Here is a 26,420-nt window from a genome sequence, read left to right as displayed (position 1 = left end):
TTTCTGGCTAACAAAGAAAAAAAGCCTTTTTTAACTTTTATATTTTACAGAAATCTTTCATACAACCCTCTGCTGACCTTTTCACTTTTCTCCTACACTGGATACAGTGTATTTGGTCTCATGCTGAGTTTCTGGTGAAGGCCTCACATTTTGAGATTGGAATGGCTTCACTGTTATTGGTTTCACTTGTTTTCTCAATGTTGTTGTCAATTTCCTTGGAACATGACACTTTAGGCATATAAAGCCCAAAATAAGAGCGATTTACAAAGTAGAGACACTCAGCTGCATTTTTCATTTGTATGTCTGATCCTCTTTTCTAAATTTAAACCTTATGGGCTTTACAGATTCTTTACTCCTTGCATGATTCAGCACAGTCTCTTCTTTATGGTAACGTGGAGTTCAGCGGGAGTAAACATGGTTATATCGTTTAACTGTTACTAACTCTACTGACAGTGGTGTAAACATGTCTGCATGCAGAGCTAAAACGCTTCCTTCCACAAAGCACCGGGAATACTAAAGAGTAATGGAGATGTTTTTATCTTATAATAGCCCAGTTACCTACAAGCTGTTAGTAAAATTAGCAGAACGTTTTAGTGTTTAAAAAATATGCTTTATACACTGTACACTGTATAGTGTATGTAAGAATGCATTCATGTATTCGTATTGACCACATCAGTGCAAATAACTAGATATTTCATCCAAACGGACATGGAAAACAAAATATACAGTACCTTTATCTAAAAGGAAGCAGAACTCTGGCATATACAATAATAAAATATAAAAACACCCACACAAACAAAAACTACCATCCTACAAGTCTGGCAACAAATCGTTAGACCTTTGTCTCTCGACAATAAAAAGCTTAACAGTAATGCCAACTAATAATCGCTTTCAGTGCTGTGATACTGTACAGTGGTGCATTTAATAAAAGCTACTTTTAGCCACTCCCTTATTGGAAAGGGGTCACCACAGCGGGTAGCTCCGCGTGTTTTAATTTGGCTGTTGTTTTTCTTTTTTTATGTCCGAATGCCCTTCCTGACGCAGTCCTCAAAGGGATTCGTGTCTCCTCCCCGGATACTGGGGGTTCCTTCGCTTATTAGGCGAATTTGAAAACCACTACAGCATGGAGCCACTACAGTGGTCCATTTAATACTGCACATAAATGTATGAAACACTTTCTGATACAAAAATATTCTTCTATAATGCAATAAACTTTGCATTGAAACAAAAAATAGTCTATAAACACCAAAAAGATAACCAGGATACAATACATAAAACAATCAATATAAAGAATAAATAACGTATAAACAGGTGTGACAACAAAAACTTATATATATATATACATATATATATATATATCTCCATTACAGGACCATTTTTACATTCTTGCTTAGCAGCGCAAACTCCCTTTATATCAGTTTTACAGGAGTCCTTCACGCTCTTTCACACACAAGTAAGCAGTCTTCTGCTGCCTCCATGTGGACGGCACTTTTACTACTTGTGAAAAAAAAATAAAAAATCACACCAGAGTTGTCCGTGTGCCTAACTGATCTTCTGCAGCAGTTTATCCTCAATGAGTTCAAACTGCACACTGACGGACATTTCGGCGATGAACTGGTCACATCCTTCCTTGGTCACCTGTTTGCAGTATCGCAGGTCGATATGGCAAATGCTTCCACAGCGCTTGAAATAGGTCAGCGACTGGTCTGTGACCCTGTTACAGACTGCAGGGAGAAATTGGGTTGGGAAAAAAATTAAATGGTGTATAACAGGTCACCTGCGCTGAAACAGACTCTGCACACGCATGGATTAATCAGCCTTTTGGGACAGGAGCTCAAACGGTCTCAGTATGGTGAGGTTTCTAAAATGGCCCTTTGATTTACCGCGTTTACCATTTGATAATATTCTTGGAGGAAAAGTATTGAGTTATTTTTATCAGTTCTGCACAGGCCACTGAACAAGATTTCCTCTCCAAAATTACAGTACTGTGCAAAAGTCTTGACTCACCCCTCATTTCTTTATGCTTTGGATCCAAGGAGCCAGATTTTCTAGGAATTTCTTCATGCGATCTTAAGCAATAGGCTTTGTGAAGGCAATTTTTCTTACACACTGGCTGCTTTTCACTATTTTTCAGTCCAGTCCTTGTACCTGACATTTTCAGAGTAATGTTTTTGTTTGTCTGTTTGTTTGTTAAGCCAAAGCCACTTAAGACTGACCTATGAATCATTTAAGAACCAAAAAGGTACCTAAATCTAGGGATAAACCAGTGTTGTGTCAACACATAACAGAAAGCTTAGCAAAAAAGAAATTTAAAAAACATTACTAGTAGCCAGTCAGCTCTGCCTGGTGCGCAATGCAAAACTAAACAAGCACAGGACCAAAGAAGAAGTGGCAGGGCTACAAAAATCTATCTACAACAGATAAACAGTATCTGAAAGCTGGGTCCTGAAGAACTAGAAAAACATCCAAAGACTGAACACAGGACCTGAGACATGCACCTGGCCCCTCAGTTGATCCATCTACTGTTCACTGAAGCCTACTTTGCGGTCTACAAACATCAAGTCAGAATCAGTCTCAGTGGATGGCTGGCTGTCAAGACGCCACTCTTAAGGATTTGAAATCATCAATTATCATCATCGTTCGTTTGTATGGAGATACAACAGTGAGTGTCTACAGCCATCTGGTATTGTGGATCTTGTCAAAATTAATGGAACGCAGGAAAGTACCGTCAGATTTTCATTCACCATGTAATACCATCTGGAAAGCATCTGATTGGCAGCGGCTTCATTTTTCAACATGATGCACTGCTAATACAGTAAAAGCATACCTGGATAGACAAACACATGACGAAAACACCATCAGTCATGGATCAGCCTCCACAGAGCCCAGCCCTCAGCATTACTGAAGTAGTGTGGGATCATCTTGACAGGGAGCAGAAAAAAAGGCAGCCGACATCCAAAGTAGAGCTTTGAATGTCCTTCAAGAAGCCTAACCCTAAGAGAGTTCAGGCTATGTTAAAGAATAAAGACCGAATATTGACTTTTAATCTCATTAAAACTGCACAAACTGTTTTTGCCGTATATGCTGTACTTCAGTGTATATTTGCACAATTTTTAATAAACTTCTGCACCTAATTTCAATTTTCCCAGCAACATATAAAGGAATGAGGGGTGATGGGAGTTATTTGCACAGTACTATAACTGCATTATTTATTAATATTGGACCCAAGTTTTCTAAAGCACGGTGTTGCTAATGGGGCTAAATATCAAGCTGTTTTATACATTCAATACTCAATACTTGAAATGTGCAATTCACTTGTATTTTTATTTTTTATTCCTATTTATTCTATTTATCCCCTTTGTATATTTTATTTATATTTGTCTCTGTATTTATATATGTGTGTGTGTGTGTGTGTATATATATATATATATATATATATATATATATATATATATATATATATAACAATTCTGTAACTGTAACTTCGGTCGTTGCTGTGCTTTTTGGAAGTCGAATTTCCCAGAGGAACCCACCCGAGGGATTAATAAAGTTCTATCTTATCTTATCTTATCATTCACTGGGATTATCTAAAGGGGACAGAGGTGATAATTCAGTATTCAGGTCTAATACATTTTGATTTCAGCCACAAGTCAGTGCAATGAGTCTAATCCAGGCAGATTTAGAGCCTACAAAGACAGACTCATACCTGACAGATTGATGTCAGTGAGTGAGTCTCTGGTGGTTGTCCCCGCAGCAGTCAGGATGTTAACCGACTGGTCAGTAACGTGGTTGCAGTAGCTGAGGTCCAGCTTAGATAAGAGGGGCATGTAACGAATGATGAGGCGCAGAGACGTGTCAGTGATGTCCAACCCTGCCAGACGCAGGTCCTCTACGTTACGCAGTTTACTCCTGTTGTCCAACTGACCTACAAAATGTGTAAAAACACAGGGGAGGAGATTACCAGAGGGATTAAGTAAAGAGAGATGATTCATGGTATATAGTTAATGAGCATGGAAAAGAAACAAATCCCCCAACAGTGAAGTAATCCTACTAACAACTGCTGTCTCTGGATCTAAAGCCTGACATAACTCATCTCTCTGCCACAAAGCTGCATTGTTGTCTACAAACAACATTAAAGGCACACATCGCACATCTGGGTGACATGTTCCTACAACATGGCTGCTTTAGCCAAGACTCCAATTTTGCATTCATTCATGGCTGATAATTCTGCATTCAACAGAAAATACACCAGTTACAGCAATTTGCTAAATTGGAGAGGCCAGACTTTTTAAATGTATGCAGGTCTTCAACAGGAACCAGTGGGTTGGCTCTCGGTCTGAGTTACAGACCAGGTAAGGAAGTGGCCAATTATTGATAGACTGATTAATTTGATGTTTTATTTTGGTCAGTTATCAGAATTTGTTGACACAGAGCTCTTTTCATTCATTTCTGATACTACTCAAAGGTCTCAATTTAGTTTAGGTCAGGATGCTGCCTGGACAGACCCTGCAGGACCACTTTAAAGTCAAACAATGAATTGCTCTGTCTTCACATGGGTTCAGTAAGAAATCAGACAAACTAAGAACTACTGAGCAGGGAGAGTAAAGTATGTTTAAAATCCTGCCCGAGGCAGTATTTATAGTCTACATATTATTTATGATAAATGCAATTTACACTACTCTTGCTCAATCTCAGTCTTAATTTTTACTCTTCTTTAACTTTGCCTCATTTTTATTTTTATTGGGGGGGGGTTTCAAAGTCACTGTTGTATGCAGATTTTGCACACATCCATCACACAGTAAAGGCCCTTCACTATGCACCTGAAACATTTTAACTTTGTTATTTATCTACAGTACACGGTACTATTGTTATTCTTAATGTTGTAACACAATAATTTCCCTTTTAGGATCAATCAGTTAATCTATGCACCAATCAATCTACTTTTCCTATCTATTATGGCCAAACACCTCCACTTTGGTCTCAAAGTCTTGTGGTTTGCGCAGATGCAAACCTAAGCCTCTTTTTTAGAGAGAAGATACGTTCCCCTGGCAACCCTTTCAAAGAAGTCATACTTGTTCAGTCTTTTTTCCAATTTTGCCATCACGAGCTTTGACATGCAAAATGCTAACAGAGACTTGTAGTCTCTGAGATGTAGCTCTTGTGTTTTTCTGCACATTGCACAGTCTGACTTTGGGGAGAATTTGCTGGGACATCCATTTTGCCACTGAGGTGCTCACACTTGCTGATGATCACTTAATCAAGTGCTTTTTTTTAGCAGCACCTGGCTGCTACTGACCTTCTTAATCCCTATGAAAGCTGTAACAGTGTATTTGGCTTTCACAGGACTCTATGCATGTGATAGAACTGCCATTTGACTGTGGAGGCTTTTTAAAAACAGTTTTAACAGGTTGAGATAAATTCAGGGGAAGGGCATGTGTGAAAAAAGCTCTCAAAGATATTTAGTTTAGTACATAAACTTCATCTGAGCTTGTCTTTAGATGAATTTGTATTCTACCATTGTGAAACGGAGTGACTTGAAGTATAGTGATTCAGAAAAGAAAACACAGACAGAGTCACTATACCAACAATCTCCTTTCCCCCCCTCTGTAATCAAGCTCTCTCTCAGTCAATAATGTTGTCCTGGTGTTCTGTGACAGAAAAACGGTTGGTACCTGGCCTATTATCTGTGGGAGGCGACAGCAAGTCTCTCATCTGAGCGTCTTTCAGTCCCTCGACCCACTGAACATCCAGAGTTCGCAGGAGAGGACAGCTGGAGGTGCAGAGAGCAGAGACGGCTACCCATGAGCATCCAGAGAGAAGCAGCACACGTAGACCTGCAAGGACACAAAAAACCTTGTTATAGACAGTTCTTAAAGTTTGGTTTGCTGTTTGATTTCATGTGGACAAATGCAACAATGTGGCATCTGCTTCTTCGTTTTCTGTCTCAGATGCAGTATTCTTGGTGTAGCAAAGAAAAAAAAACATCCTCTACAAATGTCAGCACAGAAAAATTACATTTAATCAAATACTCCCCCCGAAAAAATAAATAAATAAATAAAATAAAACGCACATAATGAATGGATTTGAATTAGAAATTCTCTGGAAGATTGAACAGTGACATACCATCCACTCCGATACAGTATTATACATTATAACGTATACAGCTGCTGGCAATGACCACAGGGTGAATCAATGCACCCTCGTGGCTACACAGGTGTAAGTAAAACCTGTTCACACCACTCTTCCAGAAACCTTATGAGATGAGCTGCAGCGACGACTGTGGCTGCGATTTGGGCTGTGTCTGGAAAGGTTTAATACCAACTACATGCACTGGTTGCATTACATTTATGTTGCAGTATTTCTGAACTCTTGGAATGCTAACACATACTAACACGTGAGCTATATAAGGACCACAGATCTAAATAATTTTATTACCACAGAATCAGCCATAAACTCCAAACCATAACCACATTTACCTCCACAACCAGGCAGAGCAGCTGCAGCAGAGCTAACAGGCATTAGCTCCACACTGCGGCCACTCTGCCTGTTGAAACATCCTTTCAATAGACTGCAAATATCCTCTAACAGTACAGCATAAGCCTCAAGAGAAAAGGAAAAATGATTCTGAATGATTCCCAAAAGTAGTTTGAAAATATTTTTTCCCATATGTGACCATTAGGGGGCTCTGTAACATGATGAGCTCACTACATTTGGTTTTGCAGTGAGACAAACATGCTGACCCCCCCCCCCCAAAAAAAAAAAAAAAATTACATGATATTGCCTTATATCTGGTTTATTTGCCACAATTATGGCCAAAGGGTGGTAAAACTGTTTTGCAGCGAGTCTCTTTCTTTTCATGACTAAGCTGAGAGTGAAGACGTAAGACAATTACAAATTGTCCCAATCCATTTTGAGTCAGTCCTCAATGGACTGACACTACATAATGAGTTAGTCTCAATACATATTGATTGAGATTAACTAGTTTTAAAAATGTCTCTTTCTAAAGCCCGTCAGACCAACTCCCTAAATTGTGTCATGTTTCCGGTGTTAATAAACGGATAAATACACAAAACTGCCACATAAAATCCTTCATCATTACCTGTACATGTCACTAAGGCTGTTTCATACAGACACAAACACACCTGTGTAGATGGGTGGATTTACTTACCTGGAAGTCTGTTGATGAGCCAGCTGAGCTGCTTCTTGGAAATGTTGGTCCAACTGAGGTCTAGGGCTACCGGCTGTCTGCGGATGATCCCGCTCAGCATCAGGGGAGTGATGGACTTGCAGCGGTTCAGATTGATGTGCTTCCAAAGCCTTTTGTCACAGCACCTGATGAGAGAGACAGCGGACGTTTTCGCTGGACTGCTGTGTGATGAAGTGCAGAAGGCACGTTTTTCATCTTCACCATCTTTCTACTCACCATCTGTTCCAGGTCCGGCAGACACGCATGCAGACGCAGAGATCTCTGTGACTGAGGTGACCGAACACCATCATCCAGGTCTCTCGCTGCATCACATGCGCTTCGCCGTCGTTCAGGGGCAGTCTGTCGGGCGGGGGGCTGATGGGAGGGGGCCGGATCACGTGGCGCTCCATTTGGATACACTTCGGTGGCGACCGGCAGGGAAGCGGTCGAGGGCATATTGGTGCGATCGGTGTGTTTCTGTTCCAACTGAGCGGCGAGTAGCCACGCGGCATCCCGTTCATCTCCCGCCCCCGGTGTCGCAGCCAGTCGCCCAAGTCGCTGCTGCCATTATTAAGAGGCCACCTGGGCTTCTGTTCGTCCACTTCACTCTCGGGCTCAGATTTCACTGGCCTTTGATTCTGATTGGTCAAGCTGTCTTCTGTTTTCAGCGGCAGTCTGTTTTGATTGTTTACGCCTTCTTCCATTTTAAGGGCTTTACGACTCGGATTGGCAGGTGGGTCCTCAGTTTTTAGTGGTTTTCGGTTCTGATTGGTCAGGGAGTCTTCGGTCTTAAGTGGTCGACGATTGAGGTTGGCTGGGCTGTCCTCCTCCTTCTTCACTGAGCCCAGCTTCTGGCTGCTCAGACAGTCTTCTATCTTCGGAGTCTCCTGGCAGAACTCTTTGCTTGCCTCCTTGTTGGGGAGCCGCTTACGCTGATGTCGTGCTTTAAGCTGAGCGGAGCTTCTCTCTTGGGCTTCTCCCGACTCACCGCTTGGTCCCGCTCTGGGAGAGTTAGAGGATGTCTGGTCACTTTCTCTGGCTGCAGACGTTCTCAGCAGCGGGCTTAGAAGGACCTTAGCTTTGTCCTCTGCATTATTGTCCCTCTCTTTTTTCACCGTCACCTCTTCCTCAGCGTCCCCATCTTGGTCCTCGTCGTCATACTCATTTTTCTCCCTTAAATGCATCCTCTCCAAGGACAGCCCATCTTCTTCATGATCCTCCTGGTCGTCTTCTTCATCACCGTGATCATTCTCTCTCTTAATATGCTGAAGCAGCTTCGAAGTAAATGAGTCATCCGGTTTTGAAAGCTTCTTCTAAGAAAGAAAAGAGGGAGTGTAATTATGTTTTGAAAGCAGACAGAATTATCAGTTTTTCCACATAAAGATCAGGACTTTCAATTAAGTTCTTGTTTCTTTGACATATTTTAAATATATTCGAGTTTTTAATTAAACATCTGCAGAAAAATATTTGAAAACTTTAGTGCCTGTCTGCATTTTATGCAACATCTTAAACCAAAGTTGACAAAAAAATACCGTACTCTGCAAAAGTCTTGAGCCTCATTTATTTAATTTTCACTGGAAAATTACCACCTTAATCTCAAACACAGCCTGAACTCTCTTAGGCAGCTTTCTTGTCATTTCTTCAGGTCTTTAGGAATAGTTCTCCAGGCTTCTTGAAGGACATTCAAAGCTCTTTTTTGGATGTCGGCTGGCCTTCGTTCTCTTCTGAGGAGGCCCATCCATGACTGATAGAGTTGCACTCCGTGTTTTCCATCCTGGTATGCTTTTACTGCGTGCTTTCTACATGAGATTGCATGGTGGATCAAAATCTGACTGTAATTTTCTGCTTTCATAATTCCAACACCACTGGCTGAAATGCAGCCTTAAACCATGACAGAGCCTCCACCATGCTTTACAAACTGCTGTAGACACTCACTGTTGTATCTCTCCTCACCTCCTCCATGTGTATAGTTGTATAGTGTAGTTGTATAGTTAGTAATTATTACCTTTGTATCCCTTAATTTTACCAAAATTTAGCATGTTATTTATTTGTAATTTCTAGTTTTATATCTCTTGGAGATATATCTTTTATATAGTTATAAATGAACCATGGGGGCTTGGGGTGAAACAGAATTTCGGTACACTGTATACTGTGTATACTGCTGTATTGACAATATGAATCTTGAAATATATTGATAACAATTAACTAAAACTAAAAACTTTATCACTGCATAAGGCCCGTTGTCACTGATTTTCAGTCCAGAACTTGTGTAGTTTGTCATACCTCAGTCTGTTTCCCTTCTATAAGAATGGCTTCTTGACAGCCAACCTTCAACTAAGACCCTTTCTGAGGCATCAGTGAAAAGTAGATGGATCAACTGATAGCTCAGATGCTATGCAATGTGTGAAATCTTTGCTAAATGTTTTCCAATTTCTTGAGGACATGACTTTTGTTTTAGGCATGTCACGCCTTCTTTTTGTCCAGCTTCCTCAAATGTTTTAAGGACATATTGCACAGTATGCACTATGCTGTGAATGCATAAGGCATATGGTTTTCAGCTAGTTGCTCTTTGGAAATCACCTTCTGGGTAACGACATAATTACTACTTTATTTTTATCAAACTGTGTTTTCTTTGGCATTTTTCATAGATTCACCAAAATAAATGGGAACAGATTACATGTTTTAGAAACAGCCCGCTAGTAACAAAGTGCCAAAATATAATGGTTTTCGTCTGTATTGTCTATTACATATAGACACGGCATTGGTAGGTGTCTTTTTTTTTAACCTTAAGGATTCATAGATCACCGTTAAGCAGCTTACCTGGCATTGAAAAAACACTGATTTGAAAATGGTCAGATACAAAGACTGCTCTGAAAATGAGTGAAAAAGCAGCCAATGTCCAAAGAAAAACTTTGGAGGGCTGTAACAAAGCCAGGTGAACTATTGCTCAAGATCACTTAAAAAAAAAAAAAAGACAGTCTGACTTCTTAGAAGCAAAGTATAAAGAAATGAAGGGTGGTTCAAGAATAGTTATATTCTTCCATTTTTGGTTTTCTGCATCTTCACCGTTTGTAACATTTCCGACAACATTAAAAAACTATTTTAAATATATTTTTAAAAAGCCTAAATAAAAAAAACTTTACAAAGAGACATGAGTCTTACCTTCTTTTTAACAAAGCTAGGCTCATCATTTGTGTCAAAAAGTTTCCTCTTTTTCCTAAGAGGATTGTCCTCCAATCTCGGCCGGGGCATACCATCTAGAGAAAGCAAGGGGGGGCGTTTTTTAGGAGGCTCCTCGTCATTTTTCTTTGCGATTACATCCCGTTCCACCTTCCTCTTCACAGCAGAAGTGGTAGTCAAGGCAGCAATAGGTGTTGGCGCCACCATGGGTAGGTCTGGCTCTTCCTTTGAATCTCGGTTTAACCTCGGTTCTTTGAGCAGCGAGCCAGGAAGGTTGGATGCATACTTAAACCCTGGGCCTCTTTTTTGCTTTGAGGCCAAAAGGTTAGGAAAAAAGAGAGCACAACTTTATTTTTCTGGTTCTTAGATTCTTAACTAAAACTCGGCTGTTTAACAAATGCATCACACACACACACACACACAGAATAAAGTCCATACTGATGCTTACTTTTCCAGTTTTCCCAGCATGGTTACATTTTGGGCACTCCCAGCAGTTTGGCAGCTCATCATTGACTACTCCATTTGAATCTTTAATCTGAATAACAAGAAACACACTGGCTATTAAACAGCGTTTGACATGAAACGAGCAATTATTCAACAGCTGACTGACACTCAGGTCTTCACCTTGAGACAGTTAGGGTGAACGATCTCGTTACAGATGGAACACTCCATGAGCATAAGGTTAAACTTCTCTTCCTCATCCTCCACGGTGTCCTCCTTGCCTGCCTCGCCACAGACGAGACACACTGCTGTGTGGGGTAGGACGGGCTGGAGGAGGGAGAAAAAAAAAACAAAGAAAAGACAGTGCAGAAGATAAAGGCTCTGCATCAGCTCACTCTCGTCTTTTTAAGCAATTCTTTGTCACAACAAAATTTAACCCACACTTTTTCAGAAGGGTGAAACAAAGCAGAGCTGGAACTATTTGCTGCCATGGCTTTCAACAGCCTACTCCTCATATGACTCAACTAAGGACCCAGAAAATTTTAAATCCAATCTGAGTGATGGAAAAATGTAAATTGACTGGCATTTATATAGCTCTTTTCTTGTCTTATCGACCACTCAAAGCACTTTACACTACAAGCAACAGTCACCCATTTACACACACGTACAGACAGATCGTTTTATTCTATACATCCAATACTTTCTCCATCATAGACACACACAAATCACTCACTGGAGGCAATCTGGAGTTCAGTTCCCAAAGATCACATGGACCAAACGCACAACATCAAGCCATTTGCTTCAGCTCCCAGCTTCCTCTATCTCCTCTGAGCCACAGCAACCTCAAAGTAATAATAATGTAATATTGATGGAAGATTGACTTCACTAATTGCTAAGACAGTAGCTGGTTTATAGAGTTGTATAAGCTACCCTTAATTGTGATCTAAAAGCCTGACAGCTCAAGTTTGCCACCATAGCTTTAAAAAAAATGACCTGATTTATTCATTCATTTATATTCCATATGAATCCAGAGTGTTATAGCCCTAACAGCTAGTTCATCATTTACCATGAGGTTCCAAACAGATTTACAACAACATTAGCCAACTAATAAATGGGCTAAAGCAACAGAGTGGCTCTTGATGAACTGTGTGTAATCGCTGGCTCTGATGACTGCTCTCTATCTGTGTTAGAGTAAGTTAATATGAAGGGCGAGTTAAGCATGTTTTGCATTATTTAAACACGAGTCACGGTGGCTAAAAAGCCGAAGACCCGACAGCTCTCGCTATCTTTTAACTAGCATGATTAAACATTAAAACACAGTCCTTCTCATCATATAAAAGGCAGAAATAATCAAACTCAGCCTCTCTACAAGTCTCTGTCCTTGGTACTGAAACATTTAGACCAGGCCATTATCACTTTCTCCGTGCGTCTATATAATTGCTACTGTAACAGGTAATATCTGATACTGCTACTTGCATTCTTTTTTATTACACAGCTACAACAAACAGCAACTAAAAAAACAAACAAACATTCAGGCAGCTACTCCAGAACCAAACATAATAAATTATAGTTATACTTATATAATAATATAATTACTATTTTCTTATAATAATTATAATAATTATAAGAAAGCCAGGCTTATGAGTTTCTCACTTTCTCAGTCATTGAGGTCATGAGCCATTCGGTCTAGCATTTGAGTCAAAGACAACTGGACTTCTTTCTATAGATTCATGAGGATGTTTCACCTCTTCATCAAGTGGTATCTAATCCTGGGATCTTTATGTTTAAGGTCACATGAATGTGTGAATGACAGCTGAAGCACCTGGAAAAGGACCTCAAGAATTGTCTTAAATGTGGTACCAACATCTGAAACTCTTCAATCAGTTCTGAGAACTCACCACACTCGAGAGGCTTCGTGAAACACCTTCACAAACCTAAAAGGAACTGCAGTTTCCTTCAATGCTTAAGACTACCATGACCTGGATGACTGAGAATCTACACAGAAAATATTGCCTAGGGAGGGAGGAACACCCTTCAATTGGTGCAGGAATATGAAACAGTATCAAGGAAGTTGACTAAAGGAACCACCTCTGCTTTAACCTAATGTGCAGACGCCTTGGGTCCACAGTCGAGGGACATAAAGCTAAGCAGAACCAGCTGCTGAGTGAAAGGATAACACTGGTCTATGTCACTACAGATGCACTCAAGGACAATAAAGTGATTGTGACTGAGACTTTTAGTTTAGCTAACAATAGATACAACAAACAGCTATCCTAGCTCTGTAAGTACTTTAAAGCTCACTGAGGCATTAGAAGTTGTTTGTTTAATCTGTAGAGAAACCAAGCTGTCGTTTGATCAGAGGTTAAATACTTGAATTATTTCTTGTTGAGAAGGTTTGACTTCTTCACTGATAGTGACACCAATATGCAAGAGACTTACATTTAAATAACTTCATCATCAAACAAAGAAGATACAGTAAGTTTTAGATAGCTTATGTAGGCGTTTCCATTCATTTTCAGTATTCATCCAAAGTGAATCACCCACTGGGTGTACCTCCTTATTTCACCAAAGGCTTTGAATTTGCCACCAATCAGGGACTTCAGGAAGTTAAAACAGTGAGTACCGTTTATATAAAACAGAAATGGAAATGTGAAACTAACAATTTTGAATATAAGTATATGAAACTCGTGGAGAGTCCTAGTAGATATGTCACCACAGCTGTGCAGACGCCTGCTCAGGCTCTTCAAGGTGCTGGAGGCATGTGGCTCCCAGGAGGCCAATCATTATCACTTGTTGTCGAGCTTCGAGCAGCATCAGTGACTATATCTGATGAGAATTACTTTCAATTGGAAAGAGCTGCTTGTTGGATTCCTATATTTGAAGCAGTGAATACAGCTGCTCTACTGGTATGAGTTTGGTGAACTTTTGTGATGGAAAGGAATCAGCTCTCCCAATTTTATTCTATTTTTTTTACATTAATGTGTGTTATTTATGATGCTTGTTCCCCTGTAGCCAACAAGCATACCACGATTTGTTTGTGCGTTCTCCAATGAGCACAAGAACCAATGTTAACTCGTTAACCAATACTTTTCCTCAAAGATTCTTTTTTTCCTGATGAAATTAAGATAATAACGGAATAAATCAACAACAAATCAAAACAAGTTGAAAGTACTCAGGACAGATGAGATCCAATCAGAAATAATGAAGCTGTGATGAAAGGCAGGACAAGTCGGAAGTGATCCAATGAGAAGTAATCTCCTTGTAATTGTGTAAGGAAGGATTCAGCTAGCATCCATGCTTCCTGTTTCTAATGAAAACGCGACAACATGTCAACGCTTCGGAACAAGAAAAGAGCAGATATGTGGAAGCTCTTCACATTTGATCTCAAAGATGAGAAGCTTTGTAAACCGTGCTGAGCGAACCCTCACAGCCCAACATTTACACTTTATATTTTAATCAACTGAATCAGCTTCAGATTTAGCCTACTATAATGATATTTAGTCTAATAAAACTATAAGAATTTAGATGCCTAACTTATGACTAAAACTAAATGACCTTTTAGTCAACAGACTACAACTACATCGAAATTGCTGTCAAAATTAATGCCCGAACTATACTTCAGCAGGAAATCTACCCTCTTTTAACCCTGCGGCATAACCTTCCACGTACCCTGACATCTATCTTCCGAGAAATTTAACTACATGTCAGGTCACGGCATAGGGCTAAGATAGGTCATAAGTAAATTTCCTGCAGAAGCCTAAATCAGGCACACTTAGGAGTACATCCATCCATCCTCTTCTGCTTATCCTTTTCAGGATCACAGGGGGCTTGGAGCCTATCCCAGCTACCATACGGCAAGGTACAGCCTGGACAGGTCACCAATCCTACACAGGGCTAAAACAGTAAGAAAGGCAACCATTCACACTCACATTCACACCTACGGTCAATTTAGACTCACCATTTAACCTAACCCCACTAACTGCATGTCTTTGTACTAGGGCTGGGCCATATTATACCGTTCACGGTAATACCGGTATAATGTTAGGCAACGATAGGAAAATGAAATATCGCGATAGAATGGGAGTAAAACGCGCATGCGCAGTGCCTTTGTTTTCATACGCACAAGGCCGATTGTTGAGTGAAACAGATGAACCAGAATTGGTTTGTAAAAATGGTGCAACTTCCGTGATGTGGAACTGTTTTGGTGTTTGTCCGTCAGATACACAACAAAGCACATTTTTTTGCAGAACATGCTAGCGGCCGTTGTTATTGTCGTATTTGTCGGACTAAGATGCTCTTAAATCTGGGAGTAATCTGGGTCCTAAACTCCATATTCTTCAGGTCAAACAACACTGCAGCATCACTTAGAGTTAAAAACTGTCTAAATTCTTTCATCTTTAATAAAACGATCAGCATTGCTGCTTTACCAGGTGTAACTATAAAGTTTAACTTCCAGGCATCCATGAAAACAAAAGTTATTACATTTAACGGAGTTAGAAGTTAGCAGGAAGCTAGCGGAAGTTAGCTCGCTAGTTTCGCTAGTTACCTAAGCATGATATTGCATGTTCTGACTGAGAGATTTCTGAAAAAAATCAAACGTACAGCTCTGCTATCACTTCCAACATAAATGAAGACAGGAAACTAAACAGCATTGACGTTTGCAGGGTTACTGAAGTTGGGCTAGCTGGTATATAATGATGTGCTACGTGATTGCTAGCGACACAGCTATGTTAGCATAACATAAACAGTGAAGCTGGAGGACGAACACTAACACTTTTCCACTTATAAAAGTTAACGTGAAGGTTCTTCATGGTTAGAAACAAATGCAATCGCATGGCAGGATGCTGTAAACGGACCAAACTTCAGTCAGGAGAACAACTGAGATAATCCATCCACAATACGAGGTTAGTCATTACTATACTGCAACAACATGGGAATAGAGCAGCTGCCAGAGAATTCAACATTAATGAATCAATGGTACAGAAGTGGAGGAAGCAAGAAGAATGAGTTTAATAAAGTTTGATTTATCTGACTGCTTTGTTTCGCTTAATGTGCCTTATAATCCCGTGCACCTTATGGTCCGAAAAATGCGTACTGCACACTGCAGTTTAATGTTGCAAAGCACCTCTTTTTAACTTCAGTGGATATTATACATGGTTATGCTCAGGATATGTCAGCCCATTTCTACTGGAAATGCCTTTTGGTTAAACTTTCAGCAAGGAATTTGCATTTGCACTGTTACATTTTTATAAAGCTTTAATGTACATAAAAACCAGCTTCTTGTTTAAGTGAAAATAAATGGAAGGTTGTCTTTTTGCGCTAGTAATGTTGTGGAGTTGTATTTTGTCTCGCATCAATTATATCGTCGGTTATATCGTTATCGCAAATTTTCAAATATATATCGTGATAAATATTTTTGGCCATATCGCCCTGCTCTACTTTGTACTATAGGAGGAAGCCAGAGTACCCAGAGAAAACATGCAAACAGAAAGGCCCCGGCCAGATGGTGGAGTCGAACTGAGGACCTTCTTGCTGCGACCCAACACTGCTAACCACCGTGCTGCCCACACTGATGACTACACCACACAAAAGTTCACTCACACACATCATACTTACAGCAATGCACTGCCTCATGATGCAGGACTGCTTCATGCGTCCTGGCCCGCCGAACTTCTTCATGTCTTTGCAGAAGTGACACTCTCCGCACTCCGTCCGCAGACACGCCTCGCATTTCCGACAGCGTGTCCGTCTCCTCCTGGCTCCAGATGTACCCCGGCTGGCCGACAGCTTGACCGCTGATGCGGGAGATGCTGCCATCTTAGGTTTTGGCCGGTTGGGAGGCCGGGGCTAAGGAAAAAAAAAAAGAAAAAGGAAAAAAGAAATGGTAAATGGCCTGTATTTGTATAGCGCTTTACTTAGTCCTTAAGGACCCCAAAGCGCTTTACACTACATTCAGTCATTCACCCATTCACACACACATTCACACACTGGTGATGGTAAGCTACATTGTAGCCACAGCTGCCCTGGGACGCACTGACGGAGGCGAGGCTGCCGGACACTGGCGCCACCAGTAGGCAACGGGTGAAGTGTCTTGCCCAAGGACACAACAACCGAGACTGTCGGAGCCGGAGCTCAAACCGGCAACCTTCCGATTACAAGACGAACTGCCAACTCTTGGGCCACGATCGCCCCAAGAAAGACAAAACAGAGAGGAGGACAAAGTGCGGTGCATCAGTAACGATAAGCCAACAAGTATGCACTTAAAGGTCAGATAGAGTCATGTGTTGGCAAAGAGTGAATGTTCAAAATATTCACCAAGTACATGTTAAGCACGCCGCGGGATGCAGCGCAGCGCAGTTAATTAATATAACAATTAGGATGTCATTGGCAAAGTACTCGCATCATTAGCTTTCACTACCTTTGGTTTGCATTGTTAATAACAAACCGCTGTACATGTTTATCATCATTCTGATGACTGATTATCTCCATTCTAATAATGAAGCTCTGCAGTCGAGCGGCCCTTTTAGAGCACACTTACAATCATGTTACATAAAAAGAAAAAAAAACAAAAAAAGAGGCAATTAAATCCAGCTGCGGTTGGTGCTACAGCTGACGTCTAAAGTACTGCCTGGACCCTTCTTTGTTTCCCCCCCATCTCTAGGTCAAGATTTCCAGGCGCAGACGAAAGCAAAAAGGAAAAAAAACACCTGCATTTATATACGCAAAAACAGCACATAACACATATCCACAAACCTGATCGAAACATGCTGCGCATAAACACATTATTCACGCCTGGTATAGCTCAGAGTACGAGAGAAAACAAACACATCAAAAACGTCCCTGGAGGCGTCTTCCAAATTTAGCACCTCAATTGCTTGCATGTTTCTACTTCAAAGAGGAGCTGCACTTATGGCTACATTTCACACATGGATCACTAGGATCTATTATTCCATGATTTACAGCCGTGCGCGTTATTAAATGTGCTCTATTTAACAGAAGTGGCCAATTGAAATGAGGGAGTCTTTGATCAGCATCATTATTTTTCTTGTGTCATATATATATATATATATATATTTTGCCCCCACCCCCTCGGGCTCACATCCCCACCACAACAATGTATTTTTAACATGAAAACCACAAGTCAAAACACTGCCAGCCATGCCACATGAAGAAAAAAATCAAAAATAAAAAGAGTGGAGTGTGTGAAATGAAATAAACATGAACGAGGAGTGCAAAACACTGCAGCTCCTGGAAATGAAGATCGGATTTCTTTAGTTACATCGGCAGTGCAGATTTTCCTAGTGTCAGCATAGCAACAGCCACGTCCCATTCCCTAACAGAACAGTCTATGACACACGGACTTGTAACCAATAAGAACTGTAATGAGACCATCTAACACAAAAAAAAAAAGAAAAAAAATTAAGTAGGCTCTGTCTTGCGCACATTGTAATAATTTATTCCAACAATAGCCACAGAATTGACTGACATAGGCAGTCAGATATGTGGTGACCAGACAGGATTAGCGGGAGATATTGGTGTGTGTGTGTGTGTGTGTGTGTGTGTGTGTGTGTGTGTGTGTGTGTGTGTGTGTGTGTGTGTGTGTGTGTGTGTGTGTGTGTGTGTGTGTGTAGGATGGGATAGTTGGGGAGGGGGTGGGATTAAGAAGAGAAGAAACAATGAAATGAGACCAGATTACCCAGCAAAACAACACACATGATGTTCTGCAACTCAGCTTTTGCCATTTTAAGTGTCAGCTGATGGGCTGAAGTTGCAATAGATTCACACGAAACAACAAGTAACCAGGCCGTGCAGGAACACTGCCTCCATTCATGTTTGTTTATGTCTGTGACATGAACCACAAGGAGGCAGGTTTTGGATTGTAGTCTATATTTTCCACCAATTCCCCCTCCAACTCTGCTCCCTCCCTGCAGACAGATAAGTGGGGTGATCTCTAAAGCAGATATCCTTCTGACACACAATTTTCAATCACAGGAAAGGCTGGCAACAGCAACATCACCAAAGACAACCAACTTCCCTTAAATCTCAGTAAGTACTCCCTGTATCTGCTCATGTTTTTTTGCAATGATATCCAAGAACTCCTGACAAGAAAATATGTCACCGGTGGCAGCTAAGCCTTCATCAGCATGTTTCAGGAAAAGCAGCCAATGAAATCTGTATTATGTAGCGTGTGCCTTTTTACAGCAAGAAGGATGCACATTTGTCCCCTTTGTGCAGTAACAAGGACAGCATGGGTGACCCGCTAGTGATTTCTTAGCACTACAGAGCTCATTCAGCTGGAAAACATTATGAGGAGCAGACCCTTATGTTCAGTGACACAGCCCTGAGCTAGTAGGAAGATACCCATCATTGCAGTGAAGACAGCACACACACGAACACACACTGCACACAATATGGCAAACTTCACAATCAGATAGCTGACAGCAGTAATACATGGAACACTGTGATGATCTAAACTCTGCACTGACATAAACACACCACGTTCACGTTGCTCTGATGCAATAACGGTTCCTGGTATTCACAATTTCTCTTCAAGGGGATATAGATAAGTAAACTTTTCAATGGAGATCAATTACAATGTCAATCAGTTTTAAAATCTCCATATATACAGAGCATGCATCGGAGATATTGAGACCACACAGCACAAGCAGATAATCGGGCAGTGATATTTCACAAGTTGCTCAGGTTGAAGTTGAACTGCTATGCTTTGGAGCAACGCAGTGATTTAACAGTTATACAACCTGCTGTGGACGTAATACATCCCAAAGATGTTTGAATAGTTGAACTTTGGGATAAAACTTGGAGGGGGGAAAAAGCCTTTTTAATATCTGTCAGCAGAGCAGAATTGACTCATTCATCTGCAGTCAGCATTTTTTTAATCTAAATGCAGGCACAGGCTTAATGTAAGGGGGGTGTGGTTCAGAGTAAAGAGTGTAGGGGGGGAAATATTTGAATTAACAATTTCCGTGCAAGTCCCATCGTCTAACGTTTTCACAAAAAATTATGTCTTTTCATTAACGCACACTGAAAGAAAAACCTTCCCCTTTTGTTTTGGTTTACCATGACATGTATTCTGATATCAATCGATAGGTTTACAATCAGACCGTTAGAGATTCAGCTCCTGCATCTTCACACAACCAATAGCAACCTCGAGCTACATAAACAGAAGCTCCTATTGCTGGATTTATCTGATAATAAAAATGCAAGCACGCACGCACGCACAAACAACAAATCTACCACAAAAAAAGAAGCAAAAAAAAAATAAAAACAAAGGCAAAAAAATAAAATAGAAAATCAAAGCCCAAGCACAGAAGATAAACTGAATCAGTGCTTTTGTCTTCAGGTATCTCCATTACTTCACTGCCCTGTGATGCTGCACACTGCTCTGTCTCACACAAGCATTCCTCTGGCGGCCTGCTTACGCCTGCCTGCAGGGCTTTTAGGGTGCTAACCTGCTCGGAGTCTGAGTCGTAGTCCTCATCATCGGCGCTCAGCGACATGGCCATGGCTGGTTTTCAGATACCGTCCAGCTTACAGCAAACTGACATGGCTGCAGTCTCCTCCTCCTCCTCCTCCTGCTACTGCTGTCAGGCCTATAGCCCTCCCTCCTGCTCCAAAAGCTCCACAATACCACAAGCAGATGTAGGAAACACATACAAGCCTGCCTCATTAATATGGATCGACTCACTGAGGAAGAGGAGGGGGTGCTGGGCAGCGCAGAGCCAATGGGAGGCTGCTGTGAATCAGAATATGCACTCGGGGGGAGTCTGCCTCCATCCAATGTGGAGAGAAAATGCAGTAAAGGTATTATCATATTTATGATGAGTAGCAGAGGGAGAGGAGAGCAGGCTCTGCACAGCCAGAGCCAGATGGCATCTCATTACAAAAGGCAAACACAAAGAGGCCCCACGACCAGCAGCTGGCCTTTGGAGAGCCCGGTGGGGGAGATCCTGAGGGTTTGTAAGACCCATACAAACTTCACTTTCATGCATTCCTGTAAAGCACATCTCATTCTTAAACTTTCAGCTGAGGCTCCGATGTCTTGTGTGTTTGTTTGGATACATTTTTAATCACACATATTCAGCGACTAAAATAGAGCAGCACCATGGCATATTTAAACACTTCTAATTAAAATTGCAACCATCACACAGATTAAAGCCATTTATTCACATTTTGATTTGTTTTGGGATATCTTATGTTACACCGTGAGTGAGATAAGAATTGTACTGATATTAAGGAGCATGTTTTTTTTTGTTGTTGTTGTTATATTTGGATAATAAATGAAAAGCCTCAATTATGACCTCACAGTCTGCTGCTCAGCTCATGGCTAGAGAAACTCAGGTAACATGACATCAAATGCACTTCGAGCCTTCTGACATCAACAACCATTTTCGTCTTACGATATCACAATTTCAAATGAACCGTATCGCGGTGTTTCGAACAAATGCGAAACACCGCATTTGTGGAACTCGACACCACTCAAAACATATGACAGCAAAAAGGCTAGCGAGGGCAATATTTCTGGATCTCTGTAAATATTTAGTCCCCCCAACGTAAAACGCGAAGGCTGTGACATGGTGAGACATGCCATATAATTTCTGCTCTTAGTAAACAATGTTTTTATGGACACTAAAGGCTTGTTTTGGATTCGGAAGGCACACCAAAAAGCATTAATGACAACAAAACACATGTCAAATTATGCAGAGGAGCAAAAATATCTAATCATTTACTTCATTATGGGCAGGGATAGCTCAGTAGGTAGAGTGGTTGCCCCATGATCGGAAGGTCGGGGGTTCGATTCCCCTTAACAGCTACCCTGAGGTACCCCTGAGCAAGGTACCGTCCCTACACACTGCTCCCCGGGCGCCCAATGGCTGCCCACTGCTTCACTAAGTGAATGGGTTAAATGCAGAGAGCAATTTCCCCACGGGGCTCAATAAAGTACAATAAAGTACACACTTTCTACTGCAGCCCGTTATGACAAAATTATGCAAACTGTTAAATCTCCTGCTAAAGGGAAGGAGTGCAGTGAGTGGTGGGATGAGTGAGGGAAGACAGGACCTTAGCCATTAATAATTGTCCTGTACCAGATATGTACCTATATAACATAGGTAAAGAAATATATAAAATATGCACACCTGTATTGATAGGTAAATATCTATTTAAAATATACTCAGTGATGTTGCTTGCACCACAAATTTAAGCAAAAGGTGCATAAGCTTTGTACTACACAGGTATGTAGCACATAAAATGATTCTCAAGTGCCTGAAAATTAAGTAAAAACACTATATTTGCTGGAAAACAGATGTATTGCAGGTGACACTTTCTTACCTTTATGGTTTTCTTAGGCCAGTACACCACAGGATATCCAGTGATGGCTAATTTAGGGTCATCATCAGTATGTTCCTTTAAGACAACCTAGACGGGCACAGAGAACAAAATCAAAATAGGGCCGAACTATGATTCCTGTCTGTTAAGTAATCTGAGGGCATGCCGCAAACATGTTTGGTTTTTTGGGTTTTTTACCTTTAAGTCATCCAACAGCGCTTGGGGGTTCTCTATTCCCATTGGAATACATTTCCTATTTTCCGGGAGTGACTCGAGCTTTTCAATCAGCGTCCTTAGCCCATTCAGTTCAAACTCTGTTAAATGAATCCATTTATTCTGAGGCTCTGAGTTTGGAGAGTCTGAAGGAGTTTTAAGGAAATCTAAAGAGGCCGAGCTGGGGTTACAGCTGTCCTCAGAGTCGATGGATAAAACAGCTTTGAGATGTTGGCCCTTCCCATTGTCGGGTGTGCAGGGTCCATCCTGAGGAACTCTCTCTAGTTTTTCACCCTGCTCATCTCTGACATGAGTCCCACACGAGTCCTCGTTCATGTCTTGACTCCTGGAGTCAGAGGAGGGGCTTTCTGTCTTTGACTTTGTCTCAAAATCTGCAGGGATGAAAGCAGATTTCCTATAATGGATGTTTTGATAACGGGCATACCAATGAGCAAATAATTTCTCTAGTTTGGGGAGCACCTGTTAGTAATCCTGAAATTATGGGTCAATTTGTAGGTTAGCACATATAACAAAGCAACAACAACACATCCAAACCCCTGAAACATTCAAGTTTGATCTAAAGTGACTTCCTGTGACATACCAGCTGGGTTAGGCTCCAGTCAGTGCCCCTTCCCCTCCCCGGCAACCACATGTCGCTAGGGAAAAATATGTATTACCCAACCAGCCGGCGAGCAGTTGCTGGTGGTTGTTGGTCACAAAGAGGTATAGAGTGCAATTACTTTGGTGCCGTAATTGAGGTTTTTCACTCACCCATAGATTCTTTACGGATCTCCTGAGAAAAGTAGGATCGTTTGGTAAGGCAATGCAGGTATCTCTCCAGGACATACCAGCATATCTCATAATAGAAGGGGAAACGAAACTTGGAATGAACCTGAAGGGATGACAAAACAAAAAAAATTAAAAATGACAGATTCAATTAAAGAACCATTAAAAAGTAAATGAAAATCTCAAATGGATGCTTTCAATGATTGGTCATTTAAGTAAGGTTAAAACAAAGTTGGCCTTCCATTACCACAAAAGCTTTAATGCATATAAAAAACAGCTTAAAGCGTAAGTCAAACTATAAAGGACTATAAGGAACGAGGCGGCTGCTATCTGTAGCAGTATCTTGTGCTCTGACAGTCAGAGGCTATGCAGAATTCTCAGTAATGCAACTGTAATCCCAGCAGACCAGCTCACATTTAACAGGAAGTGGAAAAAGATAGCCACAAAGATGTTAATGCACAACGCAAGTAAAATATAGAAAGAACCCAAGAAAGGGTTACTTTATCCAAAAATTAGTTTTGCAAATGCCCACACCTCTTATTCTCCTGTCTCTCTCAAGGGTAAACTTTTCACCTTCCCCTGGTTCTCAGAGAGATTAATTTCTCCCACGTGGAGTTTACTATATTGCAGTCCAGATCAGAGTTAAGCCACAAAGTGGAGAAAATAGACTCCTACCTTTGTCCTGTTCTCTATCTCATAGATGGTAAGCTGCATAGGAATGTTAAAGCTGTGCAGAATGTTGCCTCCAAACACCAGTGTGTCCACGGGAGTGTAGACAGCGTGGATCCACCCTTAATTACAGAGAGTTAAATGTGTTATAAAATGGTCAAATATTCAAAGCTGAGCATTAACGGAGCCTAATCTATTCCTGCTGGCTACTTTAAGACAACCATGCCAACACACCAGATGGGATGAAGAAGGTGTATCCTTGTTGAAGCTCCACTCTCTGGCATCCATCAGCTCGGTCTCCCAGGAAGACATCACTCTGCTTGCCTGACAGGACCCAGTCCTCATACAGGGCAAGGTTATAGGGAGTTGGAGGCACAAGCCAGAACACCTGAGGAGAAGCAGTCATTTCTACTTAGAGTCTGTAACTGTTAACAACATTCAAAGCTTTGAGGAATATTAGCAGACGTCTTCGTAGGTGTGATCAGTATATCCTAAAGAGGCAACCAAGCTTTACAAAGAAAGAATAAACTTACTTTCTGTCCCTTGAATACGTGATACCAAACTGAAGTTCCCCCAAAATCGATGTGGAAATCTGTGTAGCAGCCCTTCACGCTCATCAAACAATACCTACAAAGGAAATTAGAAAATCATCTAAGAGACAAGAAGTAAATAGGTAAACAGAAAAAAGTGGTAAACACAACATGGCTAATTACAAGGCAGCAATAATCTCAGGATGCTACCGACACAGGTAACTCTCGGGAGCGACACAGCATAGAAAACACTTCACAATAAGGCAATTCTCCTCTAGAAATTAATTTAGGAATGATTAGAACCCCAAGACACAAATGATTTGCCAATTTAGCTAAAGAGTATAATCTCTAAGAGAATCCCCACTGACTTGGAGACATTTAAAGGAAAGCCCTTCTAAGGACATCTTGCACACGATGATACTGTGAATGCCACTGAGAGAGAATCTAACACCTTCACAAATAAAAAGAAGTTTGAATTTTGCCAGTTGAACCATCCGTCAAACAGCAAAGCCAAAATTAAAAAAAATAAAAATCCTGACATCATTATTGACTATTTCACAGCTTTTTAATTTAAAGACTTGTGTGTTATCACCGCATGAAAGAAGACTGAGTTCCTAGTGAATCATAAATGAGAGCATATCCAGGGTAGCTTTCACTGCAACAATAATAAAAAATTTAACACTCCACAGCTATATCACGAGTTTCACCTCACTAGTTCTCGGCTGGACCCCGTTATGCCTTCAGAGCTGGTTTAATTCTTCATGGCATAGATTCAACAAGGTGCTGGGAACATACCTCAGATGTCGGTTCATATTGTTTTTGGTTTTTTTCCTGTTTTTTTTTTTTTTCTTTTTCTGAACTTTATTTGAAATTATAAAGCGAACAGTCAGTCATTCCAGTTCAGATGTTGGTTCATATTGATGTGAGGCCATTTGAGTACAGTGACATCAATGTCATGTTTAAAAGAAAATCAGTTTGAGCTATGTGATCTGGCACATTATCCTGCAGGAAGCAGCCATTAGAAGATGGCTGAACCACTGATACAATGCAGGAAGGAAGGAAGGAAGGAAGGAAGGAAGGAAGGATGGATGGATGGATGGATGGATGGATGGATGGATGGATGCTTTCATGTTGGTCTGCCCCCATCTTAAAAATGTCAGTGTGGTCTTCTGCTGCTGTAGTCCAAGATATGCATTCAGAGATGCTCTTCTGCATAACTTGGCTGTAACAAGAAGTTGTTTGAGCTTCTGTTGCCTTCGTATCAACTCAAAGCAACCTGGATGGGTTGGCTGTGCAGTAAATCAACATTTTCATATGACCAGCGAGTCTGGGACCAACAACCATGCCACGTTCAAAGTCACTTATGTCACCTTTCTTCCCCATTCCCCACTCAGTTTGAACATCAGCAGGCTGATTAGATATTTGTGTTAATGAGCAGTTGAACAGGTGTACCTAACAAAAAGCTGGTGTCCAATTAAATAGAACAGGAGGTGAGAAACAACATGGGATGTGTCTTCATGCAACAGTATACTAGATTAACAATTTTAAAGTGAAGCCTCTAGGCAAAGGGGACACCAGTGAGTGTGCTGAAGGGAAAAATACAAGAGTACAGATGACTGAAATGTTTTAGTTTTGAAAATGGCTTTATTTTAAGTAATAGATTCTAAACTAGCTTCTGCACAGTGTGCTGAAATTGCAGCAGTAAAATCGTCTTGTTTGATATTCTACTCTGTTACACCCTAAACCACTGCCAGCATCTCCCTAACCTCTATGAACAATACAGGAGATTAGCAGGGTTTAAGTGTAACAGTAGAAAATATGGGCAGCTGACATTAAAAAGACAGGCAGCCCTGGTTTTGATTCATTTTGACTCTTCAACGGCTGATTGGCTGAGTGGTGTGTGTGTGCAGTCAGACCACAGTTGTTAGAAACCTTTCTCTTATGCGAGGAGGGGGAAAAAATCCTGCTGCCTAGCAACAACAAGGAGCACGTACAGGAGGTGACAGTATGCAGTACTCTACCGTGATGGAGCGATGGATGAGAGATGGGAGGAGAAACAGACATTTTCT

The 26,420-nt window shown here is 41.0% G+C and overlaps 1 protein-coding gene across 7 annotated transcripts in view; it reads right to left on the bottom strand.

Annotated features, from left to right (window-relative positions):
• The window catches only part of kdm2bb (lysine (K)-specific demethylase 2Bb), a 30,750-nt gene continuing 4,330 nt past the window's right edge, over positions 1 to 26,420 (bottom strand). For 4 of the 7 annotated variants that reach the window (XM_026173898.1, XM_026173897.1, XM_026173894.1 and 1 more), the window contains 15 exons: positions 24,355 to 24,448; positions 24,056 to 24,209; positions 23,828 to 23,943; positions 23,138 to 23,258; positions 22,352 to 22,758; positions 22,157 to 22,243; positions 16,424 to 16,654; positions 10,991 to 11,134; positions 10,815 to 10,901; positions 10,349 to 10,684; positions 7,424 to 8,499; positions 7,169 to 7,332; positions 5,673 to 5,834; positions 3,707 to 3,925; positions 1 to 1,724 (listed from right to left, as the gene is read on the bottom strand). In XM_026173898.1, coding sequence (XP_026029683.1) covers positions 1,543 to 1,724; positions 3,707 to 3,925; positions 5,673 to 5,834; positions 7,169 to 7,332; positions 7,424 to 8,499; positions 10,349 to 10,684; positions 10,815 to 10,901; positions 10,991 to 11,134; positions 16,424 to 16,654; positions 22,157 to 22,243; positions 22,352 to 22,758; positions 23,138 to 23,258; positions 23,828 to 23,943; positions 24,056 to 24,209; positions 24,355 to 24,448 — 3,580 coding nt within the window. In that variant the 3' untranslated portion in view covers positions 1 to 1,542. Of the gene's footprint in view, positions 1,725 to 3,524; positions 3,926 to 5,672; positions 5,835 to 7,168; positions 7,333 to 7,423; positions 8,500 to 10,348; positions 10,685 to 10,814; positions 10,902 to 10,990; positions 11,135 to 16,423; positions 16,655 to 22,156; positions 22,244 to 22,351; positions 22,759 to 23,137; positions 23,259 to 23,827; positions 23,944 to 24,055; positions 24,210 to 24,354; positions 24,449 to 26,420 lie in introns of those variants that run through there. The other 3 variants (XM_026173895.1, XM_026173896.1, XM_026173899.1) reach the window with 3 other exon arrangements.

This window comes from Astatotilapia calliptera, chromosome 7 (assembly GCF_900246225.1).
Source record: "Astatotilapia calliptera chromosome 7, fAstCal1.2, whole genome shotgun sequence".
NCBI lineage: Eukaryota > Metazoa > Chordata > Actinopteri > Cichliformes > Cichlidae > Astatotilapia > Astatotilapia calliptera.
This window is presented reverse-complemented; position numbering and strand designations above follow the sequence as displayed.